Source organism: Typha latifolia, chromosome 4 (assembly GCF_019914945.1).
Source record: "Typha latifolia isolate L0001 chromosome 4, TyphaL0001v2, whole genome shotgun sequence".
In the NCBI taxonomy this organism is placed as follows: domain Eukaryota; kingdom Viridiplantae; phylum Streptophyta; class Magnoliopsida; order Poales; family Typhaceae; genus Typha; species Typha latifolia.
Genome location: NC_133089.1, coordinates 7,565,639 through 7,591,209, shown reverse-complemented (window position 1 = coordinate 7,591,209; position 25,571 = coordinate 7,565,639). Strand labels below are relative to the sequence as shown.

Here is a 25,571-nt window from a genome sequence, read left to right as displayed (position 1 = left end):
TAGCCCGGTCCAAACTGGGCCGGGTCGGGCAGGGCACGGGCGGGTTGGGCCCTTTGATCATGTCTAGGTATACGTACGTAGGTCCAGTCACTCTCCACCTCCACGCCGATTTCGTGCCAGCCCGAACTTTTTTGGACCTTGCATTAATTCACCAAAACTACCGGGAGTGTTCCGCTCAAACAAAATTTTACCTTCTTTTACTTCACCAAAGAAAAAGAAAAAGAAAAAGAAAAAAAACTTTCTATTTAATAATCTCTCTCTGGCCTGTGCCGCCCAGGATAGTTCGGGCTCGGGCTCAGTCCGGGCCGGGCCTAAACTGGGTCCGGGCCGGGCTTAGCCCGGTCCAAACTGGGCCGAGTCGGGCCGGGCACGGGTGGGCTGGGCCCTTTGATTATGTCTAGGTATAGGTACGTAGGTCCAGTCACTCTCCACCTCCACGCCGGTTTTGTGCCAGCCCGGACTTTACTGGACCTTGCATTAATTCACCAAAACTACCGGGACTGTTCCGCTCAAACAAAATTACCTTCTTTTACTTCACCAAAAAAAAAGAAAAAGAAAAAGAAAAAAAAACTTCCTATTTAATAACCCCTCTCTGGTCAATCGCGTCGCAGGCCCAAGCCTACTACTCCCTCTGTCCCTCAGTTTGACAATCATCCAAGAACAAGCTATTCGACAGAGACTAACTTCCCAAAAATACCCCTCCCTCCATCCCCAACATTTCCACACACACTCTCTCTCTCTCTCTCTCTCTCTCTCGCTCGCGCGCGCGACTGTTTCAGCTCTTTCTACTCTCTCGCTGATCCAAGAATGGCGGAGACATCGGAAGAAAAAGCGGGAGATCTCGACGGAGGATCTCCGGAGAGACGATCGCAGGCACCGGACCTCCGGTTCGAGGGTTTTGTTGGCGGATCGCGAGAGGAACGGGGTGGGAAGATGGATCCTAGGGTTTCGTCGCTCGCCGCTGGGGCGAACGCGGCGAGGTACAAGTCGATGTCGCCGGCTCGCCTGCCGATCACTCGAGAGCCGTGCCTCACGATTCCTCCGGGATTTAGCCCCTCCGCGCTGCTTGAATCCCCAGTACTCCTCACCAATATGAAGGTACGAGATCGATTCGGTTCTTTCCTCCTCTTATCTTTCTAAATTTACTCCGTTTCTGCATATTTCGACACTTTTAAGGATTGTGGATGTTGCGTATGAGATTTTGTAGTTTTAGTATGTTATTTGTTGGTATAAGAGTGAGATGCGAGGTGAAGTTATTAATTTGTTTGTTTAACTCTGAAATCTCACTTAAAATCTTAAACTTCACTTTTTCTACTTAATTAAACAGAAAATATTTATTTTTGTCCCATTGTTTGATTGTTTCTAGTTTTAATTCTTTATGATTTGGATGTAAATTTTTTGTTTCTTTCACTGATTTTGTACTTTGGTTACATACATTTGACTATTACCAATCTGGTTCTCTATGATGTAACAAAATGAAGTTGGTGGAAATGCAGAAATGGAATCCATTGATGGGATTCCAGTGCCCGCTTTATGCCATCCTTGCTCACCTTCATGCTGCTATATCTAACATTAGATAATAGGAAGACACCTGTTCTGATGTTGAGTTTATTGGAATCTGTCTTTCTTATATGCTCTCCACTTTTTTCCCTTTTCTGGTGGTAATGCAGCACATTCTTTTATGCTTTTAAGTTCATTAGGTTTTCTGCATCATGTTCTTGGGGAACTATTTTTTAATACTCCCACTTGATAGATAGAAAGGAAACAATCGCTTAAGCATTCTCTTGTGGCATTTTTGTGTTTATTTGTTGAATTTTCTTCCAGTTATGTTTGTTTCTAGATTACTAGTAATCTAAGATGCTTTTGCTCAGAGGAGAAACGAGGATCAATGGATAACTAAAGGTTACTATTTTGACTGACCCTCAATATCATAATTATTTTATTAGTGCCACGGGTCTATGAAAACCTTCTCTACTGATCTGTCATATTCTTATATGTGTGGTGTCACCCATATTGTGCAGCACTGCTATCTTAGGTCAGAATTATCATAATGTAAGAATATTGTCTAGAGAGGGGCTCTACTTGATGCGACGGTAAGACTTGTCCCTTGCATCTAATATGTCATTGATTCAAGGGTGGAAGAACCTCTTCATAAATAAGGGTAAGGCCGTGCAAATCCTCTCTCTGTACCCCCTGTAGGCGGGAGCCCTCATGCACTAGGATGCCCTATAACAAATGTTCTCCAGAGATTATGAAGACAGATAGGATTGTTTGCATTCTTGGACTCGGAAGATTCTCTAAGATGCTTCTCCTGGGTGCCTGTTTGCACGGGATTTGTTTCTTTTTTTATGGTTACTCGCTCCTTTAAGCTTATGAGTACAAGTAAGGTGTAAGTCATAATATAAGGCTCTCATTACCTTTCTGTCATATCTTGTTGCACAAGCTTTCGTTTGTTTTGCTGGATGCCAAAATGTAAGGCTGATGGTTTTGCTTTGGCAACTTTTTTTTCTTCTTTTAGATTTCCTCTCATATAAACTTAACAAACTTTTGGTTCCAAACTGGAGGATACAAAAACATCTCTGTTTCCTGAGAAATACATTTTATAAGTTGACATTAATTTTTTGTTGTGTTCATTGTTCAGGCTGAGCCCTCGCCAACCACTGGTACCTTGAACATGTCTTTTTTCATGAATAAGATTGTTCGTTCAGACACATTATCTTCTCCAAGGAAGACTTCTTTTAGTCCATATGATAATGGGTCTTCTGGAGATTTTGAGTTCAAGCCCCATCTTGGTTCATCTCTGCAGTCAGCTGTTCCAACTGAGCAACCTCCAGTAATCTCTCTTCTTTTATGTGTTCTGTTGATAATATTTATTACTTTCTCTTTCTGTCAGAGATAAACTTGTTTGATGTAATTATTGGCTTTCTTAGTTTGTAACAAGCTACAAACTTAACCCTGTTTGACTCATTGCATTGAGACAGATAATCATAAATTACCTAACATAAATCAAATTCGTGGTTGCTTCCTATTTTTATTAGGGAATTTTCAAGATCTATTGAAGATGTTGTACTTTAACTTTTATATATCTAGTGCTGCAAACAAGGACTTGCATTCTAGATAAACTAGACCATTGGTTATGTTCAGTCACTTTTCTTTTATGGTTCTTTGTTTCTTTCATAATTTCATAATTAAGACCTATTTGTAAAATTAGAAAATTGGATACCTAGATTTGTTATCTTGAGTATGCATGATTTTATACACTTTGTTGTAAATCTTCGTGGTCGCAATATATCCCCTTGCTTTAATTACTCTACTTTGAATGTGCGAGATCATGGTGTAGTAAGACTTCCTTTCTTGCTGTCTTTTTTTTCCTTCCAGTTCCGCTTGCTTTCTTTTATAATTCTCTACTTTAGCACTAGTCTAATAAAAGACCCTTCCATATATCAAAATCCATGGCTAATCTTTCGGGCAGCAATTAATGTGCTTATGCATTTGGCTCCAAGATAAAAATAGTAGGGTTAAATGTGTTTATCCTTGAGCAAAACAAGAAGGATAATTGCTTGAATAAATTTTTTTCATCTTTTCTCAGAATGAGCTCTCCTGCGATAATGGATTTCTAAATTTCTTGAATAACTGTGCCTATTTTCTTGCTAACTAGAGAAATCTTTGTGATTTCTTTACAATATATGTTCAATGAGATACAATCTGAGAGATAGGCTTACTGTTATATGAAGTCCCTTGAAGTCAAATTGAGCTGCTACTTTGCAGCCCCAGCCAGCGCTTGAAACAAACAAACTTCCTTACCACGTAATCTTTACTGAATGGTCTTTCTAGCCTGATTTAAGTGATGGATATGTAATTGCTATAGTGCAGTGCAAGCTACTAGATGGTTTGTAAGATTGGGTAGTTATTCAGATGTTTAAAATCATTTGGTTGATTTTTCTGCTTTGCTGTGTAGAAGATATCTAAAGATCAGTTATTTGTAAAATCTTGTGGTTAACAATGATAATTGTTGATTATAATAGGTTTTATGTTTCATGTGCATGTAAATTTCACTCTTCAACAACAAATAGCGTTATTACCATTTACAAGTATATTTCTATTTCTAGAAGAAAGGTTCTAAGTATCAACCCCCCAGAGAAGAAAAATACCTCACCTCGTTGGAGAACTAATGGTTAGAGGTCAATTTCACTGGAAAACTACCCGCTATCACTTGTCATCACTCGTCGTTTTCATATTGGAAAGGCGGGGATGCATCGTGAGAGGGATAGACTGAAAGGGAAAAGAGAGCGTAGGAGAGGTGGGAAAAGTAAATATCAAATTTAGGACCCGGGTCGGATTTGACCCTGTAAGTAGCTATTGAGTCTGCCATTTCAGCCAATCGCAACGTTTCCTACCCGAAACCGGTAAGAATACTGGTTTCAGGTGTGGATCGGGATTCATTTCGGCTGATCTAGATTGGATCCGCCAAAACTTCATTCCATGTCTAGAAGTAATGGAGAGATCATTGCAGAAAATTTTCTACTTGTCTGCTATAGATCTTGACAGTCTGGCAGGAAACTTCAAATTTGTCGCACCGCTTTCTAATACTTCCATGGTCGTTTGCCATGCAATAATTCAATCTCTCAATGTGTTCATTGATACTGCTTGGAGTAAGTAATATAGAGCACCTCAATTTATTTTTGATTATTTATTTGTGTTTTCTAGGATTGCATCAATATTGGTTCTTGTGTTTCATCTTTCTCCAAATTCAGTTTCTTTTCTCAGCCCATTCCTAAGCTGATTTTGATTATGTTGGTATTACTTGCCTTACCTTATTATTGTGTACTACAGGAACCGGCTGGCCCTAATCTACAACAACATGAGCCTTTTGTACAAATTCAAAGTCAAAATAAGAATCATACATGCCAGTTAGTTAGCCCTGAGAACAAAGCTCTCTCTTCACATGAGTTGACTCTCTCAGTAACTGCTCCTAGTCAGCCTGTTGAATCAAGTGCTGTATGCACTAATGAACATGCTGAAATATCTTCTGATGAGTTAAGGAAGATGGATGGTTCAGAGAAAAGCATGCAGACATACCAGTCTGCTCTTAATGGAACTAGTTCATTAAATGTATCAGAAAAATCTGCAGAAGATGGATACAACTGGCGCAAATATGGGCAAAAACATGTTAAAGGAAGTGAAAATCCTCGGAGTTACTACAAATGTACACATCCTAATTGTCAGGTGAAAAAGCAACTAGAACGCTCTCATAATGGTCAGATTACCGAAATTATCTATAAAGGTGAGCATGATCATCCTAAACCTCAGACAAACCGTCGGCTAGCAGTTGGTGCATATCTCTCCAGCCAAGGAGAGGAAAAGTCTGATGGTTTAATAATTGCTGAAGGTAAGGAAATATCATGAGCTTGCAGGAAAATATCTTTTTTTTTCTTATACATCAATGAACTTTTATAACCGTAGCTACTTTTCTGCAGATAACTCTTCAAATGCTCTTGACCACCTTCCTAATCAAGTCAATCCTATAACTGAGCCATCTCAAGGTTCAGCCAGTGATGATGATATTGATACTGGAGGCGGACAATTGAACACTAATGATGAGGTTGCTGCTGATGATGATCCAGATTCAAAACGCAGGTGCCTTGATTATGTTAAAAAAAATCTAGGAATTCCTGTGAGGTGATTCCATGCATGTACTAATGCTTTTCTCTGTGACATATTTAAGCAGGAAAATAGATGCTACAAGTATTGATGCTGCAGCAATGGGTAAAACTAACCGTGAGCCGCGTGTAGTTGTTCAAACCGTGAGCGAAGTTGATATCCTGGATGATGGGTATCGCTGGCGCAAGTATGGACAGAAGATTGTGAAAGGGAATCCTAATCCACGGTAAGTGTTTGATGATTCAAGCAAAGTAACATTATTTGCCCCTATCATCTGGTCATTTATCATCTTGCTTAATCAAAATAACTGTCTTTTAAGAATGTACCATTCCTTGATAATGATTATAAGAAATTTATGGTAATACCTTTGTGCTTTTAAGGAATTCTGAAGATAAAGTATGAAAAATGATTGCTTTTATTAGATACTTGTTGTGGTAACATTGTTTTTGGACTATCATATTTTAGCAGCATTGGCATTTGGCATTTGCTGTTTGACATTTTGGTTGATAGGATCTAAGATTAGCAACTTTTATTTGCTATGTAACTCCTGCTGGTTGCTTTAGAGGTTCTCTGTTTTCGATTTAGACCATAACATTCAGGTTATCCAATCCTTGTCAAAGGTACCTACCATAGGAGGGAGAGGATGAGAAAAATTTACTAGGGTTTAAGTAGTTATGCAGGACATCATACACTATATTTGCAAGGAGATATCTTGTGATCATTTTAAAATTTTAAAACTGGAAAGTTTTCTATATATTTGAGCTGAGGGGTAAATTTCCAGAGCATTAATTCGAGTAGAAGAGAGGATCATCTCTCTTCCGTATACCAAAATGTGTTTTTTTCACATGTATGCCATTCAAATGCTTGACCTACTATATTCTCCACTACATTCTCTAAACTTCCTTATATTGATTAAAGATTTGGAATTTTGCATATATTTCATAGACTCTAGCTGTAAGAAGATTCTTTTGTTATACCAAAGTGCCTTGATGATAATTGGACAATGGACAAAAAGATGGGACAGAAGAGAGGACGCAAAGAAAGGATGTGATGAAAAAATAATAGATGATAATAATTTATAAAATTTACTGCTAATTGCGTTCTGTGATCTTACAGAAATTTGTTGGCCTAATAGTGGTGTGATAGATCTAGTTGAGATTCCTATCTATGTGAGAAGAAGCTGAAATGGAAACAACTTTAAATACAAAACTTATTGTTGTTCTACAAAGTGTTGGATGCATATATTGTAGACTAAGTGCATGAAATGGTTGGGCCACAGGACACCAAGGGGGAGGGTTCATGCCACCGAGATTTGAAAAGTTCTTTTCTGTAATAGTATTATGATTTGTGAATAACTTTCAGTTAAATGTCATATGGTCCCTCCTAGATGTGAAGAATCTTTGATATGACACTCTCTCTCCCTACAAAGAAACTAATTAGAATCATACCATCTAAGTGAAAGCATATTTCATAAAAGAATCTCGAGGATAAAATTTTCCTAACTTAGAAATAGGCTACACTGCAGAATTTCAAATTAATTGTTGATTTATTTCTGTAAAAAATAATTTCTATTTTTACAAATACCTGTAGTGTTAAAAGAAATGGCTGCCCACCTTCCCCTAGCCAAAGATCCTCCTTTACCACAAGGTGGTCACCTAGTGGCAAATTATCGGCGCTATAAAGCCCATGCCCTGATTCAGTTCTTCCTAAAGTGTGGTCTAGCCATGGTGCAAATGAAAGAGCACATTTACGCCTTGTATTAGGGAGATTTGGCCCCATGTTTTCAAACTAAAAAGCAAGATGACTTAATTTCAATTTTCAACAATTAAGAAATATGATCAACTTTAAATTTGTTTAATGAGATCATTATGTTCCATAAAAGGTATAACCATGGAAATAAGTTTCGACCAATTTCGAGTCGGATTAGCTGAAATGAATTGGGATTGACCACATCTCAATCTTGATCCATGGCCGAAACCAATCTAGCAAATCGTTTCAGTGTGATGTTGACTGGATCAGCTGATCCCATCGATATGGATTATTGACACAGGTCGGGTTTGAGAAGGATCCGACTTGTATCAATTAATTGTTCCCCACTTTTCTCTCCCTCTCGTTCTCTACTTGTCTCCCTTCTAGTTGGCGGCACCCGACACAGATTTTGGTGACCTCAACACCCGACGACATCCTCCAACCAAGATTTGGTGAGCTTGACCTTCGGTGACCTTGGGTTGGTATTTATTTATTTTTTGTTTTCCTTTCTACTTTCTCCAATGCTCCATCTCTCTCTACTTTCTCTCCGACTTCAGCCCCCCCCTTTCTTCCTCCCTTTTCTCTGCTCACTTTTTCTCTTTCTTTTTTCTTTTCGTCATCTCTGTTACTACAGCAGACTTTTTTGTTGCAAGAGAGTGGGATAGAGAGACGTGAGAGAAGGGGAAAGAGAAGGCAGAGAGAAATGAAAAAAAATAATCAGAAACTTTTCTTTTGCCTTTTGATAGTAAGAGAGGAAGGAGAGAGAGAGGGAAAGAGAAGGAGAGAAATGAATTTTTTTTTGCCTCGGCAGTAAGTAAGAGAGAAGGAAATAGAAGTGAGAGAAGAAATGAAAAATAAAATAAAAAAAATGATTATTGGTAAGTTAATATATATTTTTAATTTTTAGGCTTCATATATGAGTAATTATTATTTTTTCTAAGTTTTTAAGAATTTTCTGCAGTTTTTAAATAATATATTAAAATATGATATAATTAAAAAATAGTTCAATTCGATAAGGGTGGCCGGTATGGTTGGTACAGCTGATACGTCTAATACATATTATTTTTTGGACGGTCAATCTCAATCCCGATACCAATTTTTGGAACCTTGAGTAAAACATATAGAATGACCATTCCTAGCCTAATTAGAATATTATTAGATGTATAGATTCTAATATGAACCTGCCTTTGCTAGTGCTTGTATGATGAAAAGTGAATTCAATCTTGATCCTAACTTGACTATCTAAAGATTAGAATGGATTAGTTCAGATAGAACTGAGTCAAACATGTCTGTTTCCAGTCCGACTTGAGTTTAGCTAAACTGAATTACCTTGTCAAATTGGATGGTTCACGTCCCATAAAGAATCAAAGCTGCTTCCCATCTCTCTTTCTTCCTTTTTTCAGAACTTGATCCCTTTGTCTTGCTTCTTTGGTTTGATCAATCAATGTGTAGGGGAAAGGACCGAGCACCTTCCTTGTTCCTTCCCTAGGCAACTTGTCAACTGATTGCTGCAGCCGCAATAGCTTAATGGGAAACCATCTAACCATTATTTATTGGTGACTCGTATCTCGTAGGGCCACATCTATTTACAATTTTTTTATGGCGGCTTGACCAAGGATCATTTGGCAGAGAGTAGTTTGATTGACAGCTTTGATCACCTTATTATCCTCAGAAATGGCCCCTCATGCATCCATGAGACCTTTCTTGAGGTCATCTACGATAGCATATGCTCAAGGTTTATTTCGTCCACCATGGTTTAGCCATTATGGTAATGGCGGTAGCATGATTATAGCAACTTTGGTAGCGGTGGTGTCCAGCCATAATCTGATTATACAGACCTAGTATTTTGGTGCAATCAGTGTCTATATAACTGGTAGAATATAAATTAAAAAACTACCGGTCTCTAAAAGCTTAAGCTTTTAAAATAAAGAGTTAATATGTTGTGTGTTTCAATTCTATTATGCTCATCTTTGTCTTAAAATATAAAATTTTTACCCATTTAAATTAAGTCCATTTCGTGGCCATATCAAAGTGCCTCAAGACGATAAGTGAGGAAAAGTATTAGTATTAGTATCAATATAAAGATAATAACAATTATTCGATCATATTAAACTACATAAGAAGTTAGGAATCAATGGCGCATGTGTTGAATTAATCTATTAAGCTTCAAGATAAAAGTCAGAACTTGGCAAGGTTGACATGAGCAGTGGTGCTCTATTATGAGGTGCAAAGTTGTGCATGCAAATTATTAAACCACACCACATTGGGAAGGAACAATTTATGGTTAACTCACCTTCCAATTCTGAGCTGTACACAATTTGAAAGGAGAAAAAAGAGAGAATAAGAAGAAATGAAATGTTGGTTGGAGGTCTAGTGTAATCTAGTGTAGGTTTGTTGTTGACTATAAATAGGCATCCTACCTGAGAATTAGGTTTCCATTTTTTTTATTTTCGGATGCATTTCTTGTATAAAATTTGGATTTATTATTGAAGTGTCTTATTTAGTTAAAACTCTAAAATCTAAGTCGTTTGGTTGTTAATTTATTTTGGGATAAGTTTTGTTAAGATTTGGTTGATGTTTTGAGTTAAACCCGTCCTAGTTTAGTTATAGATTAGATTAGAAAGGATTCTATTAAGTTTAAGTTGTGATTTGATGTAATCTCCGCATCTTTATGTACAGAGGTGATGGGAATTTCGAAAATGAAGAACAAAAAAATGAAAAACTAAAATTATCGTTCTTGTTTTCTCCTTGCTCTTCTCCTTCCTCATCTCATTTGTGATAGATTTCACACTTCATTTACAATCTAGGTGGGCTTTCTTCTTCTCCCACATGTCAGGTGGGTTGATCTTCTTATCCCACGACTTGGTGAGTTATTTTCTATCTTTTCTATCTATTTAGACATTGTAGTATGAAACTGAACTTGGAGGCTCTATCTTTTCTCCTTATGGATGGATCTATGTACTTTCGTTCGTTTTTTTTTTTCCTTTCATATAAACATGTTTTCTCATCCTAGGCTGTCACTATATAAGGATAATCTCCGGTCTATGCTTCCTTAATGAAATCCTTGATGGGGTCTCCAATAAACAACTAGGTATCCTCCAACCTTATACCCTTCCTTGACATTTGGTGTAGCAGCAATTATCCTTCTAGGCTCCTTCAATGTATGTCAAATGCCAAACCCATCTTTTTTGTAAGATTTTTAGTCAATGAGTTCTCTATCCATAACATAGAGAAATAATGAATCCAACAAGATGTCCTATGTCTATCTTAGTTAAAACTGTGCTTCAAATATTTATGTACGTCTTTAGGGTTCAAGGTTCTAAATATTGATAGGTGTATTGGCTGAAAGAAATGATATTTCTTGGCTGTATCGGTCATACTACCCCATTGTGTCGACCTTTTCAATTTCAAACTATTTTTTAATAACTTGAATTCTATAAATGATATATAATGTACAGAATTCTAAAGTTTTAAGAAAAATGATAGAGATGTAAGAAATTCATATTACTCACATAAGATATGAAGAGTAAAAGTACTTGAAAGAACATCAATGTTACGGTCGCTTTCGAGGAAGATGATTGTCTATCCAATCGCTGGAACAATCTGAGATTTGGATATGTTGTTTCTTTAGAAGTTAGAAATCTAACGCAATCAGAATCTCGTCGATCGAGCTAGTAGATCAAAAGTTATGAAGGGAACAATGATCAAAGGTTAGAGGTGACGGAATGGATGTGGATGATATGTTTAGGGTTTGGAAGATGATGATGGCTATGGTGAATGGATTAATATCTTAAACAAGATAAGGTGAGAGAAGGGAGTTTTCAGGTATAGCTGATTGCTGGAGTGAGAAAGGAGAAGCGACAGATGATTAACCTTGAGCGTAGATGAAAACTCAGGTTGAATACCGAGGGAGAGGAAGGAGGGAGAATTTGGCTCAAGCTTAGAAGTAAAACAAAGTTCAATCTTCAAAAATCCAAAGTTGGCTACTTTTTCACATATTTGGAGGCTAGCTAATTATCTAAAAATCCTAAACGAATCCTAATACGAAACAATTTATCGAGTGTGCGTTCGAATGGCTAAAAATAGGGCTTTAGATATGCGAACGCAACTTAGGCGTTTGAACGCACTTTGATCGCGTTCGAACGCACTTTGATCGCGTTCGAATGACCAAAAACCATGCTTTGCATATGTGAACGTTGTTCAGGCGTTCGAATGCCCAAAAATAGGACTTTATATGTGCGAACGCGAATCAGGCATTCAAATGTCGCATTTGAACACTCTACTTGTGTTTGAACGCACCTGTTAGAAGTTATCTTATTATTTTAAAAAGAAAGAAAATGATACAATTTGAAGTGGTTTGATCGTGTCCAATTTGCATCTAAATTAAGAACCGTAACAATCAAATTTGAGAGGATCTAGTAAATATGCGTGCACCCACCTTTTCCTTCTTCTAACAGCAATTCATGGTAGAGGAAGGACAGACAAGGGAATAGTGGCAGCAACAAAGGGTGGAGGGTGAAGAAGTTGTTGGAATGTGTTAGGAAGACAATTGTACCACCTCTTAAACTTCCCTTTTAATTGATCTGACTTAAAATGAGCTGATAATCGTTTAGTATAAGTTAAATCCATTAAGCAGATCTTTTAATTTTCATGATCTGCTCTACCTCCTCTTCTTCTCATACATTGATGGACTAAATTATGAAGGGAAACCATTGGTCAGAGGAAGAAATAGGGTTGATAATGATCCAATGGTGGTAGGTCCTTTCTCTCTCTCGTTCTTTTACGCTTCCTCTATATTTCTCTCCTCTATTCTATTTTGGTTACTTCTTCTTCCTTGCTGTAGGAACGATGTATTTGCAGGTGCTGTGCTGACCCCCCATATCAACGGCACAAGAATCCTTAAACATGGTATTAATGCAAGAGGTTATAAGTTCAAATCTCACTAGGCATACCTTGTCAATCAAAAAGAAGAAAATTTTACAAATCATACCCTATATTTTATCTACTTCGTGATTCACACTCGTTATTGAGATTTTATAACCTCACTCCTACATTTTCCTTATAATTCTCATTTAACATCTTTCGTAATTTAAAAGGTACCAACAAAGGAATATTTTGTTATAATATATAAAATAATTTTTAAATACTTAAATTACTTATGTCTTTTTTAGAGAAAGAGTAGAGAGGAGGAAAAATAGTGGTGAAGATATTTTTAGTAATTTAGTCTATATATCAATTAGTTAAAATAACGTCGGGTTGATAAATGAGAATTATTGAAAATGAGGGGTGATTACAAAATCGTCAAAGATGCAGTGTAAATTACAAAATAAGTAAAACATAGGGTGTGATTTGTAAAATACCCTAAAAAAAACCTTTACCTATTTAAGCTAATTCACTTCTTGTTCTCTATAAAATGTCTCAAACTCAAAAGTGAAGTGTTGGTATATAAAAAATAAAAGCTATGGTCAACTTAAGCTTTTATAATAGTTGATGAGTTAACAACTGTGTTTGGTAGTTCAACGGTGATATATTAGTTGGCTTGTAAAGCCATATAGCTAATTTAGTGGAGCTGTTATTTGTTGGCTTTTGAAGTTTGAATGATTTGTCATGTTCACACTAGCAAATGTATCTATCAGTTGGTCAGATGATCATATGATGGCAGAAAATGTGGTAATGCATGGAGTTCAGTTTCATATGATCAAATGATCATATGGTGTCAGAAGTTTCATTTATGCCTGTGGGTCTATGGCCTACTAGGTTGCACTATATAGCCAAATCCTTGTTCTACTGGAATTGTGGCTTCTAATTGTTGTGATTCAGCTACCCTGTCTTGCATAAGAGACGGTTACAGCTGAATGCTTTCTGCTTCATTTCCTCTGCATTATATGGTATATGACTATATATAAGCTACCTTCTTTAATGACTGGCTACAACCATTCATAAAATTGTCTCCTCTTACTCTGCTGTTGCATTCTTAGATTTAAGCCTTTTATTTTGTACTATGGAAGTTACCCTCTGAGAATTTCGGACATGAGAAAAATGACGTGAGATGATATATGGAGGAGATTATTTCTATATTTTTGGAATTGCTTGATAATAGACATTTTTTTTATTTTGCACTATGCTTTTTTCATTTATTCCAGTTTTCTACTGGCTTCAATAATTTAAAATTGACCCTGCATTTTTCTACTAATTCTTAAATAACACCTGAGATTAATTTTGATCCAACATTAACATAAAGCTCATATAATTCTTTTTGAATTTTTATGACTATAAAATTCAAATTGTCTCTTTCCCACTAATTAATACAATCCAGCTGATCTCAACTAGGGCCCCGTCAAAATAATCAAGCTGGCTCAAGCTCGATTCGATAAGACTCGATCAAGCTTGTTTTGAAAATAATTTCAAGCCAAGCTTGATCATGATCCGACTCAATCAAATAGCTCGATAAGGCTCAATAAGGCCTGAAATATTATATATATATAATATGATACTTTCTATATTATACTATAATTATGTTCTATTTTAAGATTTATTTAAGTGGATTATTACGTACTCTGATCATATCTTTTCATCTTATCATATCTTTTCTAAATTTTGATCTTATTATGTTCTATTTTCTAAATTATTAAGAGTTTAGTTCTAAATTTTGATCTTATCATATCTTTTCTAAATACATGAATATCTTTATTAGTTTATATTTTTAAATTAGGCCTTACTTTAAGCTTAGTTCAGACTTAAATCAAACTTAATTTAATTCAAGTTTGATCATACTCGAAATTTAGTTTGAATTGATTAAAGCTTGAAATTGTTTATTGATCGACTCGTTTAGGCTCGAGTTCGAAATTAGCTTAAATTGAAATAATTTCAATTCAAGCTTGATCACAAAATATAGGCTCAAAATTAATTTCAATTTGTCGGCTCAATTACACCCCTAATCTCAACCTCCTACACTGCGCACCATCTGCCACGACATTGGGTAGAGTGAAGAAACAGTAGGCAACAACACAAGAAAATGAGGTGAACAAGATAGGTAAGGTGGTAATGATGATAAATCAGCAAAGTGCTATCAGATGCTTAAATTTGTTGGGCTAAATACAAATTTATTATATCATTGTTTTCTACATTTTTTCTTATGTTGTAATGAACTGAATGCAATATTCAGGACTAGATAAAGTTCCAGAAAGAATTCCTTGTACAACTTACAACTCTTAACATCTCCTGGAAGTTATGCCATGATCCATGTCTTCATTTTGATAAATTTGTCCAATGTATCTCAAAAGCTTGTTCAGGAAGCAATATTATTTAGGGTTGTCCATTGATGTGGCTTACTAAGCAAGAAAAAGTAGTAACCTCACGCAGAACACACCTCCAAAAGATTTTAGGAGCGATAACTGTAAGAAGGGGATAATTTAGGTATGGAGGTGTTAACATTGATGACCTGTCTAACTCCTCGTGGCATTTCAGCAATTTTGCAAGTATGGTTCTGTATCACTTGTGCAGCAGCATTAGCATTCCTTGACTATTGGTGTGCTATATCTTGTTGGGCAAATATCAGAGTCGTGATTCCACTTGAAATTTTTGAAGCTCTTGGTGATTGAAAATATATGTGATGCTGTTCTTGGTTGAACTAGTCTGTGTGACCTTTGAATTTTCCTAGCCTATTTAACTCTATTTTTCTCTGGATCACAGGAGTTATTACAAATGCACAAATGCCGGATGCCCTGTCAGGAAACATGTTGAGAGGGCATCTCACGATCCAAAAGCAGTAATAACCACATACGAGGGCAAGCATAATCATGATGTACCTGCTGCAAGGACTGCTGGTCATGGAATGTCGGCACCAATGGTTATGAGTGGTATAAACCCTATCAATCATCACATATCAGCAGCTCTCAGTGGTATGTTGGCAACAACCAACCCCCACCAGTACATGCAACCAGAGGAGAGTGACACCATCAGCCTTGACCTCGGCGTTGGGATCAGCCCAGATCATAACACCACAGCAAACGAGATGCAATCCTCAGCAGTAGACAATCTCCAACATGAAATGCGATCTGCTAGTAATCCGTATAGTAGAATGGCTATTCCAACGATCCCTATATCAACATTGCATGGCGACCCAAACAACAGAATTTATGGATCTAGAGAAGACAAAGGTGAGGGTTTTACCTTCAAAGCAATGCCTATAAACCACTCTTCAAACTTGCATTATACGAGCACAGGGAATTTAGTCTTGGGACCATGAGATTATCAGCCTTTTACCTTTATCATCTAAGTTACTACTGCTTGCAGCTTCAATTATCTTCCTTTGTTCATGTTATAAATGAACACCTCTCAACTTGTATTATTTTGTACCATAATTTATTGTAACACTTAATGAGGAAGCTATTCTGTTTGTAGCTCCATTGACCTTGTAAACCGTACATTTGTTGTACAATACTTAATAGAGGTTGATAAACGTCTCACATGTAGTTTCTTTAATATTTGAAAGAAGCATAGTTTGGGTCACCTTTTTGATATGATCGTCAAGCAGTCTAAATTAATTTATGAATGAGATATTGCGTACTCACAGCAATATTAGAGGCCTTCAAGTTGATCACTTCCCATCACATGCTTTTGATTAAAAGATGTTATTTATAACAGCAAGTATGTCTGACTACATCTCAATTGTTCCGTTTGTGTGAGAGGATTGATGTTATACACTTTGTTCCCCTTGAATGACTGCTATACTTCTATTTTGAAAATTTTGAGTTAATTTTTTAAGGATAGCTTAACCTAATTATACATCTCAATTTGGGAACGATTTTTTTTCCGAGTCTGCACTAGAAAGGAACTATGCCCAATTAAGTTAAAAGAGTTTGACTAGAAAATTCTGTTGTTTCTCAAGAAAATTTTGATGACACATCAATCATATCAAAAGTGTTTGTCTAATTCACACCATTTACGTGACGAAAAATTGTAGAGCTCAGACTAATAAAGGAGAGCTGATGTAGGATAGTAGTAATAAATGTTCGAAGATCGACAAAGTTAGCACTGAGTGCAGCTGCTTACTTTATGTAGTAATTTCACTGTCATTACATTGAGAAAGAGAGCTACGATATGATCCACTTTTTTTTTTTTTTTGAAAAGCTATAATGGTTCTCAAAATGCTCTTGAAAGTAACGTATCTAATGTCTTGCCTCATAACCCTACCTTTGCAACATTTCTCATTCTTAATTTCAGTATAACATACTTGACCAATCAACATGATGCAACATTACATCCCAAAAAAAAAAAAGAAAAAAGAAAAACATGAGGCAACATCAGATGGTCTTGGGTTGTGGAGCCTTGCCTCTGATTAATTGGAACATGCTCTACATGCATTTCTTTTCTGCAAATAGTATGAGAATCTACTTGAAAAGTCACATAAAAACTTACCCTTCTGATGATAGTGCACCACTATCTAAAAATCATAAAGCAAAGGGCAACACAGTAGATAGCAAATAGGCCACAACTATATGAATAATAATATCAGGATGCAACAATACAACTCCCAAGTTCCTGCTTCTATCCTCTATGTTTAAGGCTACAATCTATGACTAGATTACAGTCAAGAAGTTCGGTCTAAGTAACTACAGATAAAAAGGGCTAGAGATTTTTAAGAGTAACAAACACACCTACAGGAAATCAAGAGATAAGCCGTCACTTGTTATATTAGAACTTCATTGCCATGCGCAAGAGACAACCAATGGTCTGTTCATCCATCCAAGATAAAGCACACCATCTCGTTCTTCCAGTCTATAATTTTCACAGTAAGTCTCTAAAAGATCCTTGATGGTGGCATTGACCACAGTGCTGAGTGGGTAAGGCCTAAATCCAGCCATCGTGAACCGTGCTTTCCATTTCCCAAAGAGTTCATGGCGCTCCACCCTTTCTGCACCCTCACATGCAATAATATTAACTATGTCCCTCGCAAGGCAATGCTGCTCTACATTGATACGTTCCTTATTATCCCTAGGCAGAGTTACATCTAATGATTGAAAGATGGCAGTGTAGTAATCAAGAGTCTCCAAGAATCTCTGGAAGAATGGAGCTGTGTTGGTGTTGGACTCTTGTTCCACGAGAGTCACCACCTTTGGGGACAGGCTCTTGACCAACCTTATAAGCCTGTCTCGATGATTCTCAGTGCTCACACTCTCATCAGGCATGTGATGCAGCTGGAAAGCAAAGTTCACAACTAAAGCCTCTCCAGGCCTAATAACCAGATGTTCCAGTTCTACATCGGAGCCTGTCATGGCAGCTGCATGGAATTCAAAGGGCACATTATATGACTGCGCAATTTGAGTCAGCCTCCGTCCCACTATATCTAGCCCACCACCTCGGGCATAAGCAGAAACAGAATCATCAACACCAGTGATTCTTATTCTTGGAGGTCCTCCAGGTGTCGCTGCAAGGGCCTGAATTAGAGTCACCCACTGGCTTCCCTGTGCAATCTGGAAATCAATGATGTGAATCATCTTTTCGTCTTTAACAGCCTCAGCAATCGCACCATTTGCTGACAAGTAGCCAAACTTGAAGTACGGGCAGACATTGAAAAGGATGTGCATGTAGGAGATGAGCTCAGAACTTGTCGGTTCTTTACACCTCAAGGCTTTATAGATTGAACTACCCGATGAATGAAGCCTGGCATTAAGACCTTCCCTCAAGTAGGCTCCCAATCGTTGCATTGGGTCTCCAGATACAGAAACCATCTGTTCTAGCTCATTGATCAGCCATCTTGTTGAGTCGACATCATTCTCTGCTGCAGCTCTAGCGCATGCTATGAGTACTTGTTTCAAGTCACCCCTAGGTATGCCAACCAATTGTCTCCAGTTCTCTGGTTTCAAAGAGAGGTTACTGGGGATGGAGCTATCAAAGCTGTCAATGTCTGAGTCAGGCCCGAGCATTACAGCCTCCAATTCCCTTAGTTTGTGTCTGAAATCATTTGGATCCTCAGTAATGCATGAAACACTTAAAGGAGATCCATAGGTATTGTCTGACTCTTGTTGCGATAAGGGGCTCCCACTTGTAGAAGAGAAACTAACTGAAGATGGGGAATTGTGTGTTGTACAACCAGCACTTTCCAGGGAGGATTCTAGTGTGCAGTATTGCCCGTCAGTTGTCTGCGGATGAACATTCCTTTGGTTAGATGCCCCATTGGAGTAAAGGTAGTGCAGAGATTCATGATTTTGTTGCAAATAAGGGGATTCTGCTTCCTTCGATGACATGGATTTATAATTATAATATGGCTGGTGGGACTTATTGGAATGCCCATGCTGTTTAGAAGCTTGCATGGTATATTACCAACTGGACACCTTAAAAGAGAAGCTGCAATGTCAAATTCCCAGAATCTATCTTCCAAAGAATTTTGATTTCTTTATAATCGATCTTTCTTGCTAAATCACAAACTTTATCTGCATGGGAAACTTTATGGACCAAATGGTTTGATGACTACCTTAACTAGTATTTATTAGAATTGCAATTCCCTGTTACTAGGACCAATCCAAAATCTGCAAAAAAAGAAAAACAAAGATGCACGAATAAGTGCATATTTTATTCAAGATGTTTAGTAAGAATGAGTTGCATCAACAGTGAGGTCATAAGTTCATTGTAAGTAACAAGGCTATACAAGGGCACAGACATTAATAAAGTCATAAAATGCTGACTATCACCAACTAGATTTATTCAAAATTCCAGCTAATTACACAACTTTCCTTCATTATACCCTAATGGAGAAAATGAATTTTTTTTATTCTTTCCATTATGGAATATCTAAATGTCCAGAGAAAACAGTTCAATCTAATTATACATGAGCTATGGTCCTGCACTTTTGGAAATTTTGGTTGTAGAACTTGTTTGCTTGTCTGGCTGGAATAAAAAAAAAAAATTCTGAAACTTATCGGTAAGGTTACAAAGGTGCTAACAAATATAGATAAGAAAAATAACAGAATGACTAATTTTATAACCATCATAGAATACAGTTCTAGTCAAGGTCCAGAGTACAATAGCATCTTATTATCCAAGGAGATATTTAACTTCGAACATCTTAAACATTTTACTTGAAAATAAAATATGACTTGGGACGAGATTTTTTTTAGTATACGCTATCATACATTATAATGCATTGGAAATCTCCATAAAATATCCATAAATCTTAGTTTAAAGACCCTTGACAACAGAAATCGTTCTTGTCATCTAACAAAATAAGAAAGTTAACAAGAACTAAAACATGCATCCAAAAAATTTAGTTCCATTAGTTGCATCCAACACCCTAAATCCAACCTTCAATATGGAAACATCTGATTATCTTTTTCCTTTTTTGTCTTTTCGATATCCAGGAAAACTTTAATAGTAGCTGGCATCTTGGCGAGGAATTATACAATCTGGGTTACCTCATCTAAGAAGATTCCCATAGTTCACCTTCTGGGAAAACAATTGCCCACTTTTTTCTCACAATATGAAGAAAGTAAGCACATGCACTGATGCAGTGTATGAATCATAACAGATAGACATAAATCTTTTTTATTTCTTCTACAGAACTGGTAGGTGGAGTTAAAAAAAAATTTGGATATCATTCACTCTAAATTCAGAGAACATGTTTAGATGCATTTATAGGAAAGAGGGAATTAATCTCTGCAATCTCACAGATCAGGTCATAGAGGCCAGCCTGTGAATTGCAATTTCAAGCATATTAACTCCACACAATTTTATGTTCTCAATGTGTACGATTCAAATTTCCAGCTACTCATCATATAAGAGATCAATTTTTACAAGTAAAATAAACAAGATGATAGGACAAGCTGGAAGAACCAAGAATATGTAGTTTGTACTGATGCAATGTGATTCATGTTGTATACTTCAAATGAAAATAGAAGACATATAATATTAGTACAACAGTAGCTACTCATTGACATATAATATTAGTACAACAGTAGTAGCTACTCATTGACCTGTTACACATTACAACTCCCAACTTCCTAAGATAGTGACTTATTCCTGCTTGTTAATCTCAGCCAGTATTGAAGTTTGTATTCACATTCATCAACGACCTAAGTCATGTTTCATATGGGTGCTTTTTTCCAAATGAACAGATTCTATAACATTCTAAGATAACATAAAAAATAATTCAATGTAGACAAAACTCATGAGTGTTGCCTATAATTTTCAGAGTAATAATCTGATATCCAGGGCTCTATTAGTTGCCCAGCATAACCTGAGTTGATAGTTCTTTTAGGGTGTGTTTGGTTGTAGGATTAGATAAGAGAGAATACATCATCCCTAGGCTTATTCCAAGGGGTAATATATCCCTTGGGATTACTAATCACATATTATAATTTTCGTCATCTGTTGGTTTGTATAAGAATATAGGATAACTAAATAAAATTACATTATTCTCCTCTATTAAGAAAATTAATAACATCAATTACTATTCTCTACCAATGTTGATTATTTCAAACTTAAATTATATCATGTTAATTATTAAAATTAATGACGTTCAATTCAAAATAATTAAAATCAAAACAAAAGGTAATAGAAATAATAGAATAAAGTTAATATAAAAATTCTTAAAAATAATACAAAAATGTAAACTTTTTTTTAATGTAGCTATACTTTAAATAAATATAAAATAATAATAAAAAGATTAAAAAAGAGTAATTAAGATTGTCAGTTTGTTACTTATATATCTAAATATCTAAATAAATTATTTCTTATATAAGAGCAATATAGTAATAAGATCTTTATCTCTCCACTTGGGATATATCGTCCTACCTCCTAGGTGAGATGCTATATTCCCTCTTTTAAGGAATATAGCATTCGGTCCGAATTTCCAATTCCATATATTATTTTAGTAACAAATATGAATTTATGTGGAGCCTGCGAGATATCTAATTCACTCCTCTCTTTATATCCCCCTAAAAAAACTAAATATAGATGGATCCTGAAGGATCTAAAACAACTATCATGCCAAAAAATCCCTTTTCCTGTTTTCCACAATCATACAAAAATTGCAGGTTGATTTCTATTTTCATGCACAATATGATCCACTATATCTGTATCATTCTTATATCAGAACTCTATTACATCTCTAAACTTATCCAGATGAACTTACTAAATTTCCCAAAATGTCTAAGCAGAAGTTTCTACCATAATTTATTTGGGACGAAATAATATAAATCTTTTGGAAACAACAGTAAGGTTGTGTACTGTGTACACTTTACCTCCCTAGCACAAGCCCCAGGCATAGGGCCACCCTACTTATAATATATAAATAAACTCAAGACTGAACCCCTCTTACCAAAGGAAAATATCTTTTACTGAAGAAAAAGGTAAATTAAATTGCAGTTGAATAACTGCATAGGTATAAATGGGAATACCAACAAATAATTCTCACTAAGCATGGAGAATCTCTTCCTAAAACTTATTCTACAAAGAAAAAACAAGAAGGGGAAGAAAAAGAAGGATAAAAAACTCATTGTTCTCAAGCCATCCTCACATCCAAATAAAGAATAGTTCAACCTTCAAAAAGAGAAACCCAAAACCATCATCCATGTCAGAAACTTCTGTAATCTAACCAAAACCTACTAATTTGAGACTCTAATTAATCTCCAAGAGAAGCTAAAATTTAAAGCAAGGCCCATGAAATAACCATCAAATTACATAATTGAACTAGTGGATCTGAAAGAAAACCTTGAGTAACTAATAAACTTCACGACTAAAGAAACCCACTTCATAAATCTATAAAAACAGAAGGAATTCATGGCAACTCTATGGATTCACAAAAGAATCACGGAAAAGAAGGAAACATAAAACCCCAAAAAAGGGAAACTCTGTTAATGATACTCATGTATGGAAGATGGAGCTTGGCATACCTTCTTTTTCCCTTTAGGTTCTCAACTGAACTTCCAGAGAGCTCAAAACAATGGAAGAATGACTCTTTAACGACGACAAAGCAAGAGAGGAGGAATAGACCTTTTGTACATCAGGAACACTACCCAATTAAAATAAGGCCCCTGATATTGAATATAACTACATCGATGCCATCTCCCTGGCAACTTTTTTTTTTAATATTCTTTTTCCAGTACCAGAGGATATGTTCACTAATAACTACGAAGTCGGCAGTACGTGAAAAAGACAAGATTGCCATATTTGGTGCTCTCCCATAAATATTTGTCCAAGTTTATGTTTTTAATTAATGTAAGCTAAATGGGATGACAAAACTAGGTTAACCCTCCCAATTATAATCCTAAGCAATCTGCAATCTAGTAATTTTTGTATATTCTAGTGTGTTAACACACATGTGTACAAAACTTTTAAATCTAACCCTGATTTTTTTTGGATGAAACTGTAGATAGTAAGTTCATTTATCACTAAAACAACATACATCATCCAACGGTAGATCAATCCTAATAAAGGAGGTTTTAACTCGGCAGGGTAGACAGGCTAACTTATCAACCGAATAGTTGTTGATTCGACTCGTGAGTGAAGAAGACCCTTATAGGAGAAGATAGATATTTACCTAACATAATCTTGTATAATACCATAGATTTTTTTATTATTTTTTTAACTAATTGTAAATGAAGGACCATTTACAACCGTGACAACCAATTAGAAGTCTGAAAGGAGCTGACAATGGCCCATATTAGGAATAGAGCCCCCAGCTAGGAGTATAAGGCCTTCAGCTATTACATTGTTGCAAAAATCTATAAAAAACCCTTTAGAGGCATAATGTTTCATTGGATATTTGCAAATAAACACACCTATGCCATCGTGACTATTAATTACCTTTCTAAGCAGTATCCACACAGGCAATATAAGAAACGAGTTACCAACCTCGATCATAGTGGGCTTCGAAGGACTCAAGTAGGTAGGTTGAGGGAGAGGCTTCAAAGTAGGAAGACCAATGCGATAAGCCTCATGTACAATGTCAAGAGAGGGAAGAGACTTCTATAACTAAAGGTCCAGGTATTCAAGTGGACAATTTAGCTTCAAGTGACATGATCCAGTAAATGAGACCTAGGCTAGGAAGCTTTTTATATGAAGACCAAGTGGCTAGCAAACCATACTGTCTTGGGAATTCGCAAGTAAAGAAAACAAGTAATAGTTTTCACCCTGAGAATGAGACTTTTGATATTTCTATATCACCTTCCAAAATTTGTTATTCCATTTCACGCACCTTGGGTGAGAATATTGAAGCATGACTTAGCAGAGAAAGCATCAGAGATTGTGGAATCTACACAAGGTGGTAAGGTCTATTAATTGTGGAATCTACACAAGGTGGTAAGGTCTATTAAGAATGACTGATATGAATATTATAGATGGAAGCTATGGTTGGCTAAGAAAAGATTGGCAAATACAAGCTACCTATTCCAGGCTGACACATGATCCATGATTAAGTTCTTGACCTTCTAGATTTGGAAAGGAGGCTACATATTACTATCCATCTCAAAGGATAGCAGCCACAGATTCTAAAGAATAGAGATTGAGTCACCATTTCCAATAACCCAACAAGCACTTTCCAACGCTCCTTGGTTTGCAGGATTGAAGATTATGCTTACGAATCTTTACTTGTCCTCTTACTATTCAGAAGGAGTCATCGGGGTAGTATTTGGATTTTAGGGCAGTAGCTAAGCTTGAGAGAGTATTATTGATTAGTCTCTAAGTGATCTTAATGATTAGTGAAAGATTAATATGAAGTACACCAAAATAGAACCGAACACAACGTTTAACAATGTTAGTATCCTACATAGGATAAATGATGGGGTTTCCACCATGTAAGCTAGGTTCGATGCTTATTAGCAACAAACTCTATGGCTCTTCTTTTAAATCCTTCATGCGGGTATACATGCATGCTAAGAAAGAATGACATATTTATTATAACTAGTAACTTTCCTAGATAAAAGATCGTACCTATTGATAACACTCTTGATGTTTGTGGCTTCACTAATAGTATTGTTTCCCATAATAAGTAGATTATATTCAAAGAGGAGAAGCATGATTGGGTTGGCAATTCAGGCAATTTTAATCTTTGAGATCTTTTGCAGCTGAAGCTACTTATCAAGTAAGTAGGGAAAGAAAATTTGAACTGACAATGATAAGGAGACAATAAGTAGCCCTACCTCAACTACCTTAAAGGCAGGAAGAAACTATTGATCCACTTGTTAGAGGCCGAAGTGATGCACCCTAATACCACCCTGATGAACTAGTCTAGAAACCCATAAAATTTGAGACAATTACCAATAAAATTCAATTACATACCATCAAAGGCCTTTGCAAGATCTGTCTTGATCCTTAATGAAGGAGATACTATAACTTTTTGAAGTGTTAAGCTGAGGAACAACCTCATGAGAGAGGGTAACATCATCGAGAATTTGTTGACCCTCTAGGATAAGAAAATTATGTGAGTTTGATATTAAGTCATTAAGCAGATATTTTATCTTTAAGGCAAAGATTTTGACCACTATCTTATAAATAGTCTCGCACAAGTTGATTAGTTGGAAATCCGTTATAGTTTCAAGGCTATTTTTTTAGGAATTAGGACAATAGTAAATCTATTTATCTTACTATTTATATAGCCACCGATTGGACTTCTTTGCACATTGCATCTTAAAGATATTGACAATGGCTTTAAAAGAATTTAGCCATGAACCCATCGAGACTTGGGGTGAGATTTGGCCTAAAAAAATAAATAGAATCTCTTTTTCATAAGAAATCACTAAAAACCCAAGAGTAGCATCAAAGATAGTTCGAGTAACGCTCTGCCAAGGAGATTGCCCTCAAAGATAAAGGGAGGATTTTTGAGGACTTGAAGATGGCAACCAAATGCAAGACGAAAGTTTCCTTAATTTCATTACCATTAGAGGTCCAGGTGTCATCTCTAAGTTGAAGTTGAATTATAATATTGTGATGTTTGTTCATAGTAGCCATTGTGTAGAAAAATTTATCATTCCTATCTTACCAATGTAGCTGCCCCACCATCAGACATTGATGCCAATATTGGTCTTCCAATTAGAAAAGATTATCGTGTTCACTCCTAAGCATGTTCTCCTTAAGCCCTTCCTAATTAGAGCTGCCTTTTTCTTGAAGAATGAGGATTTTGTCATCCACCTTATTCATTGATCTTAGGTTCTTCTAGTTTTGTG

The 25,571-nt window shown here is 36.2% G+C and overlaps 2 protein-coding genes across 4 annotated transcripts; one reads left to right on the top strand and one right to left on the bottom strand.

Moving 5' to 3' along the window:
- Nucleotides 1-615: 615 nt before the first annotated feature.
- LOC140787087 (WRKY transcription factor SUSIBA2-like) lies at nucleotides 616-15,878 on the top strand. Its single transcript, XM_073135840.1, has 6 exons — nucleotides 616-1,098; nucleotides 2,642-2,833; nucleotides 4,834-5,389; nucleotides 5,478-5,637; nucleotides 5,729-5,887; nucleotides 15,103-15,878. The coding sequence occupies exons 1-6, from the start codon at nucleotides 808-810 to the stop codon at nucleotides 15,656-15,658; spliced, it is 1,914 nt and encodes a 637-aa protein (XP_072991941.1). The 5' UTR covers nucleotides 616-807; the 3' UTR covers nucleotides 15,659-15,878.
- Nucleotides 15,879-16,889: 1,011 nt separating this feature from the next.
- Nucleotides 16,890-22,410, bottom strand: LOC140787104 (chitin-inducible gibberellin-responsive protein 2-like). 3 transcript variants are annotated; one of them, XM_073135872.1, is made up of 3 exons: nucleotides 22,302-22,380; nucleotides 18,887-18,941; nucleotides 16,890-18,554 (listed from the first exon to the last, which is right to left on the bottom strand). In XM_073135872.1, exon 3 carries the CDS (start codon nucleotides 18,336-18,338, stop codon nucleotides 17,115-17,117), a length of 1,224 nt encoding a protein of 407 aa, XP_072991973.1. In that variant the 5' UTR covers nucleotides 18,339-18,554; nucleotides 18,887-18,941; nucleotides 22,302-22,380; the 3' UTR covers nucleotides 16,890-17,114. The 3 variants fall into 3 exon arrangements, with proteins under 3 accessions (XP_072991973.1, XP_072991972.1, XP_072991974.1); XM_073135871.1 differs by having other exon boundaries at nucleotides 16,890-18,941; nucleotides 22,302-22,410; XM_073135873.1 differs by lacking the exon at nucleotides 18,887-18,941 and having other exon boundaries at nucleotides 22,302-22,410.
- Between the last annotated feature and the right edge of the window lie 3,161 nt (nucleotides 22,411-25,571).

Excerpts from the sequence above, each read along its gene's own strand:
- LOC140787104 (XM_073135871.1), bottom strand. The coding sequence starts at position 18,725 with ATGCAAGCTTCTAAACAGCATGGGCATTCCAATAAGTCCCACCAGCCA.
- LOC140787087 (XM_073135840.1), top strand. The coding sequence starts at position 808 with ATGGCGGAGACATCGGAAGAAAAAGCGGGAGATCTCGACGGAGGATCT. Across the intron at positions 1,099-2,641 it reads TACTCCTCACCAATATGAAG|GCTGAGCCCTCGCCAACCAC; the intron begins GTACGAGATCGA and ends TTCATTGTTCAG. Across the intron at positions 5,888-15,102 it reads AAAGGGAATCCTAATCCACG|GAGTTATTACAAATGCACAA; the intron begins GTAAGTGTTTGA and ends TCTGGATCACAG.